The 9,671-nt window shown below is 49.3% G+C and overlaps 1 protein-coding gene across 1 annotated transcript; it reads right to left on the reverse strand.

The window, feature by feature from the left end:
- Nucleotides 1-55: 55 nt before the first annotated feature.
- On the reverse strand, nt 56-8,416 carry LOC149853279 (uncharacterized). Its single transcript, XM_090027919.1, has 7 exons — nt 4,108-8,416; nt 3,444-3,572; nt 2,924-3,064; nt 1,620-1,762; nt 1,441-1,508; nt 893-1,065; nt 56-147 (listed from the first exon to the last, which is right to left on the reverse strand). Exons 1-7 carry the CDS (start codon nt 8,414-8,416, stop codon nt 56-58), a joined length of 5,055 nt encoding a protein of 1,684 aa, XP_089884045.1.
- Nucleotides 8,417-9,671: the final 1,255 nt, after the last annotated feature.

The raw sequence follows: 9,671 nt of genomic DNA on the forward strand, positions 1-9,671 counted from the left end.
AATGGGAAAATTAAATCGTTAGTGGGATCTAAAGAAGCACAAAAGAAGAGCAAGGTCAGCTGCCCAAGCTCTCATCATGAGCTCCCTGTTGCAGTGTGTCCTCATTAGCAATGGGGCTGTTGGAGAGTCCTTCACAGTGGGTGAAGGCTGTTCGATCGCAGAGTGAATAAGGGTACATGCCTGGGTGTTTGCTTTAATACAACTACTCTGATAAGCTGTAGGCGACTTTTTCTGCCACTGTAAGGATGCCCAATGTGGGGCCCATGCTGGGGTGGTGGCAGTGCTCTCAAAATGAGGTCCTGCAGTTCAGGATGTGGGCAGAGCTGTGAACGAGAGCTTTTCTAGGGCTGGGGCATGGCCTGCCAATGGGTTGCATGTGGATTTATCTTGTCCATTTAGGGGGTTCGTGGGGTGGCCGGTGCCTGTGGAAGCCCTTGCTCCTCCCACCTACACTGTAGCTGTGGCCCATAATCAGGCGCTAGGGGTACGTGGGTGAAGGTTGGATTGTGGTGGCCGTGGCTCACCGGGGTTCAGCACTGTTTCTCCTTGTATGAAGGGTAGGCTCTAGTGTCCCCCTGCAGACTAAATCTGATCAGGACTGTGGTGTATGGAGCTTGGGGCACGCAAAGCCATTGCGTGCTTCCCGAAGTGTGCTTGGAGGTCTAGGAAGGCTGCCTGCACGCGGTGGGAGCTGCCTTTCCTTTCCCTGAGTGCTGCAGGAGAGGTGCCAGCGGTGAGCTCCCTGCGGGCAATATGAGCTTTTGTTCTGCACTGGCTTTGTTTTGTTTGCATGTTCACGTCCCCATTGGCACATGTAGGGAAACGGTTCGGGGATTTATGCAAGCAATCCTGTGAAGGGCACGAGCCCAGTGCTGCAAAATGCGCTGCCTACCGTTGACGTAGAGGCTGTTCTTGTCCAGGGTGTAGGTGCCCAGCTGGGTGATGCCATTTGTCCTCTTGCGCACTTCATGGTAAACACGCACTCTGTCAAACGGGGGCCTGGCGGAGTCGCTTCGGTAGGTGCAGGCAGCGTCCACCCCGGTGTCATCCCCGCCCCTCACGGGTCTGCAAAAGCCAAAGACCCAGGTGATCTCATGTGCCCAGACAGCTCTCCAGAGCAGATTCCCTCTCTCCCTAGTTTCCTAGCATTTTCTGATTCATGGCAGCATGAACTTTTCAACTTTCATTTTGGAAATGTAAACCACATTTGCTCCCTGCCTCCCTGCACTGTGACCCCGAAAGGCCCTTGACCCATGTGGCTGGGAAGACTCGGGCATATTTCACACGCGTCCAGTCTAGTTAGAGAGGGAGTGGCAGGCCTGTAGACGCTGCGTTGTGCCAAGGACATGTTTTGGCCCCCCTGCGATGCCAAAGGAGAAGACAGCGAGCGGGCACCCAGACCACTTGTCAAATGGGAACTCCAAAGCCCAGGACACTTACCGATAAGCCGTCACTTTGCATTCCAGGTAAGCGGGGCCGACGCTGCTCTCCCTGAAGACGAGGTTGAGCTGCCAAGTCACAGATGCAGAATGATTTACAAATGACATTGTGCCAGGTAGGCTGAAATGCCCCAAGCCCCAACACTTTCCCCAGGGAAGGGTGCAGCTGAGTCAACTCACCAAATGGGCCAGGGTTTTCTCCGTAGCGTTGAATGTGTTGGAACCGGGAGTCCCAAGTGCTGTGGAGTACTGGAGGGTGGTTATGGTGAAGTTCACCGTGAATTGTTCAATCATAAGAGATTCTGTTGTGCTTTGAATACCAGCTGGAAATATAAGGATTTTATTTTTTTTTATAAGGGAGTGATATCAGTGAAGTAGCTGCAAGTGGGAGGTGATAACTAAAAGTTCATCTCTGATTAAAATGCCAAATCCTGTCTGGGAAATTCCCTAACACCTCAGCTGTTTAGCCAGCAATTAGGACGGTGTTCTTCTTCTGCCTTTTCCTCACCCTACCAGTACTTGCCATTTTTCTTTCCTGGAGGTTGATGTGTAGTTGATTAATCTGTTTTTCTTGGGAATTTTGCTGGCTGGAGTACAGCTGTACTGAGTTTGCTCCTTTGGCTGGTATGGGAAATTCAGAATCCAAACCTGCATAACTGCCAGTAATTCCAGTTATAGCCACATACATGCCTTTTACACGTGTGAAAGCTTAATCTGATTTTCCCCTCGATCTCCTAGAAGTTATACCTCTCTAATAGCACTATTTTTTTTTCTGAAAACAGGGATTGATATTAATAAGAAATAACATTGCACCAGATCAAGTCTTAAGTTCAAATAACCTTCCTCGAAAATCTTGGTTGCTAATGTTCATCAACATCTCTTTTTTGTTGACATTTAATAGCTTATTATTATTTATAATAACACACGGCAATAATAATAGCGTATTATTATTTATAATAACACAAGACATTTAATAGCTTTCCCTTGCAAATTTATCTCTGTTATTATTTCTTACATGTATTATTTAGCCAATTCCTGTTCTGCGTTTCATCTGACCATATATTTGCAACTTTTTAGGATCCATACGTATAATAGTAATGTACAATAAAAGTGCGCGTATAATGGTGCTGTTCTCCAAAAGCATTCCTATTGCTTTCAGTGAAAGTATTCATTGAGAAAGATTGTCTTCAGGATGAGGAAGTGTATGAAAATCTGTCCCTCATTTTGGCTAAATCCTTTTGGATGACCCCCGGTCCTCTTTAGTTTTAGAGTTTATTGCTACGTGTGCAGCGTTACACTAAAGCAGCTATTCTACTTCCAGTTCAGGTTATGCACATGCAGTAGATGTACAGATACATTTTATTCTAAGTCTCACTGAGAGTCTTAAAATGACTTATGTACTTTTGAGAGTGTTGCTCTTAAAGTCCAAAGCCTGATTGTTAACACTGCTGGTCTTGTATAAAAAACGCAGCAAAACGTCTTATTTGTTGGCTTGGATGTGGCCATTGGCAAGAAGGAAGTTGTCTTCTGCCATGCAGGGGTTGCCGCTGCTGGCGTGGTTGTTGTAGGAACCTGTGCCATTTTAGAAGGGAATTCTGGGGAGAATGGAGACCTGGTTGTAGCTCCTGTGGTAGGGAAATCATTGAGAATAAATTAATTTCTGTAGCTTTGGGACCGGAATGGAAATGAAAGATTTAGGGTAGGCGGTAGTGCTTTTGAGCATGGTGTCTCTAAGATGCATATATTGACTCACTGACATTTTGTGACATTTATCTCCAACAACGATAATAGCAAAACCACTAATAAAGCAGAAATAGCTGGCAAACATAGATAAGGGGTATTCTTATCTATGCATTCATTTCACACTCCAACTCCCTGTGCAACCCCACCTGAAAGAAGGGATAATGTTGCTAGACATTTTTTTTCCCCCCGAGAACCTGAGTACATTTGGTTTAGTGTTCTGGATTCCAGGTAGACTATCGTGACGCTATTCACAGTACTTACTTGTGGAGCTGCTGGACGTCGGTGCGGGCTGGGAGCTGGTTTGCAGAGTTGTGACATTGTCACCACTAACTGGTCTGTCGACGGGGACTGCTGTGGCAGGCTTGACGGTGGGTTCAGTGACCTGTTGACCTGCGTAGGAATAGCTTTAATTAGAGCCGTCCAAAGGAAAATTTCCGATGTAAATGTTAATGGTGAGAAAGTAAATGTGGCAACATAAATATGGTTGTTTTACATGCAGCCAAAAGACGTGACAGTAAGGAACAGGGCAAAACAGATCCTGACTCCTACATCTTAGACATCTGAAGAAGACTTTCAATATGAGACACTGAAAATTTATTTTTTTCCCCATTAAAAAAACCCTAAATGTCTGGCACGTACTCTAGCCCTGAAACACCCAAGTGCCTTTTCAAACCTTTTCAGACCCTTACTTGGCACCTAATAGTGAAGTTGATTTGGCTAGCAAGCTTTCACACATGTTCCCAAGCAAGCGTGTCTAAAACAATCTCATTTGAGCCGTGCATGTTGTCAGTGTTTAGAAAATAAGATCTGCAGTATTGAATCACACAGAGAAAAAGATAATTGAGTTTTGCATGCGGTGAAAATCTTGACAGGTGTGCGAAAATGTCTGTGCATTCTGGAGGATCTAACACACACAAATGCTTACTTGTGACTGGCGGTGTGGTAAGCAGTGTCTTTATGGGGGTGGTAAGAGGTCTCTCTGCAACCCCAGCTGTGGTGCTTTCAGAGGAGGGTGTAGTCTTGGTTGCAGCGGTAGTTTCAGAGACGTTTGCAGCGCTGGGCTGTGTGGCTGTAGTCTCAGACTGAGCAGCGGTCAAAGGAGTCTCGGTGCTTCTCGTATCTATTGAAGCATTGTCCAATGGTGTTGAGGTCCCAAATAGGCTGGTAGTATGAGGTTCAGTCCTGGTTTTCTCTGCATTTTGAGTCGTGATTGATGCTGTTGTCATCTCAGATTGGTTGCTTTTTACCAAATAGGTGGTTAGCTCTGTAGCCGCAGAAGTACTAAAACTGACCGTTTTGATCGTCCTAGTAGTTGTCTCAGGGTTTGTTAGAAGGGTGGTTGACAGAGGGGCTGCTGCACTGGAAATTAATGCTGTAGTCTTAACTGGAACAAAGCTGAGAGAGGCGGGTAAATTCATCTCTGTGGTTGTAATAGCAGAAAAAATATTTTTACTCTCAGCAGTGATATGGGACAGAGGGGATGATGTGGTTGACCCAGAGGAGCCCAACAACTTTGTTATAGAAGGGGCTGAAGTGGACTTAGGACCAGTAGAGGAGGTCTCTGCTGTGCTAGAAGAGCCTGCAGGAGTTGACAGAAATGGTAAAGTAGGTGTAGAGATAGTTGTGGATATCTTTGCTGGCCTCGAGGTATCAGCAATGGTCATCCCAAGTGACGATGTGGCCACTAGGGCACTTTGCAATGTCCCAGATATGCTAGAAGTGGCTACAGTTCTTGTCATAAATGGTGAGATAGACATAAGAGCAGCCATTGACCCCTCTGTTACGGTAGGAGAAACAACAGTTTTGGTATGAAAGAGCGAAGTGGTTGCAAGAGAAGCTGTTGCTGTCACTGTCCCTGTCCCTGTCCCTGTAGCGGTAGAAGTGGCAGCAGAAGTGGCAGCAGTTGTCTTGAAAGGTGAACTGGTCATAGAGGCAGCTGAGGAAGTTGCAGAAATGCTCACTGTGTCTTCAGGAGATGATTCAAATGTAGATATGGGCATAGAGACAACTTTGAATGTCCCTGTTTGGTCAATGATTGCTGCAGTGGTTGTCTCAAAACGTGTAGTGGATTCAAGAGCAGCTTTGGTTACGCCTGCAGAGCTAGAGGAGGCCTCAGCTCTTGTCTCAAAGGGCAAAGTAGTCATAAGAGCAGCTTTGGGTGTCTTGCTCTTAGATGTGCCAGTAGATGTGGTGTCAACTGATAAAATGCTTGCAGGTGGAGCTCTGGATGTGCCTGCTGTAGTAAGGGCCGTGGTGGCCTTTGTTGACAATGGAGAAGTGGTTTCTGGAGGCACTGATTGTGCCTCAGGATTTGCCAAAGTGGTCAGCAGTGGTGAAGCTGTTTCTCTTGCAGTTGAAGTGAGAGAAGTTCCCTCAAATGCTGAAGTGGTTTCATGTGGAGATGTGGATGTCCCTGATATTACAGAAGGGAGTTCAGCTGCTGTCTCCAGTGGTGCGGTGTTTAAAAGAGCAGCTGTGGATGCCTTCCCTATGTCAGGAGGGATGGTAGATGTTGTTTGAAGTGCTGGGGTGGTTGTAGGAGACGCTGTGGATGTCTCTGTCACTGCTGAAGGGGCAGAAGTGACCTCCATGGATAAAGTGGTCAGAGCAGTTGCCCTTGCAGAGCCTGCTGTGCTGGAAGAGGCTGCAGGAGTTGATGCAAACGGGGGAACGGGAGCAGAAGCAACTCTGGACGTCCCTGCTGCGCTCGAGGGTCCGGCAGCTGGAGTCTCAAATGGTGAAGTGGTCTCTTGGGCAGTAGTGGATGTCCCTGCTGGGGGCAAGGTGGGCTGAGGGCTTGTTCCAGAAGGAGAAGTGGTCACAAGAGTAGGTGAGGCGGTCTCCAGCGGGCTTGCAGTGGCTGCAGGTGTGGTGCCAAGAGCTGGGGTGTGGAGAGGTGGAGATGTGGATGGCTCTCTTATCACAGAAGTCAGCTCAGGTCTTTCCTCAAGTGGTGATGTGGCCTCTGGGGCAGCGCTGGATTTCCCTTCTGTGGGGGACATGGCCTCAGGTCTCGTCCCAGCTGGTGACGTGCTCAGAAGGGCAGCTGTCGATGTCTCCGTTAGAGGAGGAGGGATCGGAGTTGTGGCTTCAAATGGCGAGGTGGCTGCAAGGATGGCTGTGGTTGTGTCTGGGACTGTAGCAGTGGCAGCAGTGGTCGCTGGTGGTAAAGTGGTCCCAAGAGTAGCCCTAGAGGAGCCTGCTGCGCCGGTAGTTGCTGCAGCAGCTGACTGCAATGGAGAACTGGGCATAGTAGCGGTTGTGGATGTCTCTGCTGTGCTAGGGGTTCCTGCACCCGTGGTCTCGAAGGATGTTGCGGTGTCCAGAGCTGTTCTGGTCATTCCTGCAGAGGTGGCCTCAGCTCTTGTCTCCAAGGGTGAAGTAGTCACAAAAACAGCTTTGGATGCCTCACTCGTAGCAGAAGTAAAAGTGGCTGTAAACTCAACTTCTGAAGTGGTCTCCTGCACAAACCCTGATGTGCCTGCTGTAGTTAGGGTGGCTGTAGGGGTTGTCAATGGGGAGGTAGTTTGTGGAGGAGCTGTGGATGTCTCTGCCCTGGTGGAAGTAGCTAGAGGTGGCGCGGCTGTTTGTGTTTTGAATGAAGTGGCAGCAGATACCTCAAATGCTGAAGTGGTTTTAAGAGGTGATGAGGGTGTCCCTGGTATTGTAGAAAGGAGTTCAGCTACTGTCCCAAATGGTGAAGTGTTCAGAAGAGCGGCTGTTGATGTCTCCCTGACAGGAGAAGGGTTGGGAGTCGCTGTTGCAAGTGGGGAGCTGGTTGCAAGGGACTCTGTGGATGTCCCTGTCACAGCAGAAGTGGCTGCAGAGTTCTCCACTGCTGAAGCGGTCGGAGGAGCAGCTGAGGGGGTCCCAGAAGTGCTGGAAGTGGTGGCAGAAGTGGATTCAAATGGAGAATTGGGTATAGAAGCAGTTGCAGAGGCCTCTGCTCTGCTAGAGGTTCCTGCAGTGGTTGTCTCAAAAGGCGTAGAGATGTTAGGAGCATTTTTGGTCATGCCTGCAGTGCTGGAGGTGGCCTCAGCTCTTGTCTCAAATGGTAAAATAGTCACAAGAGCAGCTTTAGAGGTCTCGTATTTAGGAGAGGTGACAGCAGATGTGATTGCAACTTGTGAAGTGCTCTCAAGCACAGCTACAGATGTGCCCATTGTAGTAAGGATGGGAGTGGGTTTTGTTGCCCAAGAAGAAGTCTTTTTGGGAGAAGCAGAGGGTGCCTCTGTGTTGACCAAGGTAGCTGGAGGTGGTGTGGCTGTTTCTGTTTTAATGGAAGTGGTAGCAGTCGCCTCAAATGCTGATGTGGATTTAAGCAGAGATGTGGACATCCCTGCTAGTGTAGGAGGGATTTCACTTGCTGACTCAAATGGTGAAGTGTTCAGAAGAGCCGCAGTTGATGTCTCCCTTACAAGGGGACGGAGGGCAGTTGGTATTTCAAATGGTAACATGGTTGCAAGGGAAGCTATGGATGTCTGTGTTACTGTAGAAGTGGCTGCAGAGTTCTGCAGTGGTGAACTGGTCGGAGGCACAACTGAGGACATCCCTGACATGCTAGAAGCAGTGGCAGCAGTTGTATCAAATGGGGACATGGGCCTAGAAGCAACTGAGGATGTCCCTGCTGTGTGGGAGACGGTTTGGGGGGTTGTTTCAAAAAGTGTAGTGGTTACAAGAGTAGCTGAGGATCTGTCTGGTGTGCTCACAGTGACTGCAGGTGTCATCTCAAATGTTGGAGTATTGGATGGTGGAGATGTGGGTGGCTCTCTCACCACAGAAGTGAATTTAACCCTTTGCTCAAGTGGTGTGGTGGTCCCTGGGGCAGTACTGGGTGAGGTGTTCCCTGTTCCTGTCCTAAGTAGTGAACTATTCAGAAGAGTAGATGTCAAAGCCTCCTTTATTGTAGATGGGAAGACAGTTGCCATCTTAAATGGTGAAGTGGTTGGAAGGGAAGCAGTGGCTGTCTCTGTTAGAGCAGAAGTGGCCACAGCGGCCTTTAAAAGTGAAGTGGTCGCAGGAGCGGTGGAGAACATACCCGGTGTTCTCAAAGAGGCGGCAGGTGTTGACTGCAATGGGGAAGTGGGCGTAGGACGAGATGTGTATTCCCCTGTTGTGCTGAAGGATCCTATAGCTGTTGTCCCAAAGGAAGAAGTGGTCTCAGGAGAAGCTTTAGCTATTCCTGCAGAGGTAGAGGTGACCTTGGGTACAGTTTCAAATGGTGAAGCGCTCATAAGAGAAGATCTGGGTGTCTCGCTTTTAGGAGCTATGGATGGTTCTGCATTGGTCAGAGTGGTTAGCAGTGTAGTGGCTGTTTCACTTTTACTTGAAAAGGCAACATCAAAAGCTGAAGTGGTTTCATGTGGAGATGTGGATGTCCTTGCTATTGCAGACGTGAGTTCAGCTGCTGTCTCAAGTGGTGCAGTGTTTAAAAGAGCAGCTGTGGATGCCTTCCCTATGTCAGGAGGGATGGTAGATGTTGTTTGAAGTGCTGGGGTAGTTGTAGGAGATGCTGTGGATGTCTCTGTCACTGCTGAAGGGGCAGAAGTGACTTCCATGGATAAAGTGGTCAGAGCAGTTGCCCTTGCAGAGCCTGCTGTGCTGGAAGAGGCTGCAGGAGTTGATGCAAACGGGGGAACGGGAGCAGAAGCAACTCTGGACGTCCCTGCTGCGCTCGAGGGTCCGGCAGCTGGAGTCTCAAATGGTGAAGTGGTCTCTTGGGCAGTAGTGGATGTCCCTGCTGGGGGCAAGGTGGGCTGAGGGCTTGTTCCAGAAGGAGAAGTGGTCACAAGGGTAGGTGAGGCGGTCTCCAGCGGGCTTGCAGTGGCTGCAGGTGTGGTGCCAAGAGCTGGGGTGTGGAGAGGTGGAGATGTGGATGGCTCTCTTATCACAGAAGTCAGCTCAGGTCTTTCCTCAAGTGGTGATGTGGCCTCTGGGGCAGCGCTGGATTTCCCTTCTGTGGGGGACATGGCCTCAGGTCTCGTCCCAGCTGGTGACGTGCTCAGAAGGGCAGCTGTCGATGTCTCCGTTAGAGGAGGAGGGATCGGAGTTGTGGCTTCAAATGGCGAGGTGGCTGCAAGGATGGCTGTGGTTGTGTCTGGGACTGTAGCAGTGGCAGCAGTGGTCGCTGGTGGTAAAGTGGTCCCAAGAGTAGCCCTAGAGGAGCCTGCTGCGCCGGTAGTTGCTGCAGCAGCTGACTGCAATGGAGAACTGGGCATAGTAGCGGTTGTGGATGTCTCTGCTGTGCTAGGGGTTCCTGCACCCGTGGTCTCGAAGGATGTTGCGGTGTCCAGAGCTGTTCTGGTCATTCCTGCAGAGGTGGCCTCAGCTCTTGTCTCCAAGGGTGAAGTAGTCACAAAAACAGCTTTGGATGCCTCACTCGTAGCAGAAGTAAAAGTGGCTGTAAACTCAACTTCTGAAGTGGTCTCCTGCACAAACCCTGATGTGCCTGCTGTAGTTAGGGTGGCTGTAGGGGTTGTCAATGGGGAG

The sequence above is a fragment of the Crocodylus siamensis genome, chromosome 14 (assembly GCF_052110815.1).
Source record: "Crocodylus siamensis isolate JL-2025a chromosome 14, ASM5211081v1, whole genome shotgun sequence".
Classification (NCBI taxonomy): Eukaryota; Metazoa; Chordata; order Crocodylia; family Crocodylidae; genus Crocodylus; species Crocodylus siamensis.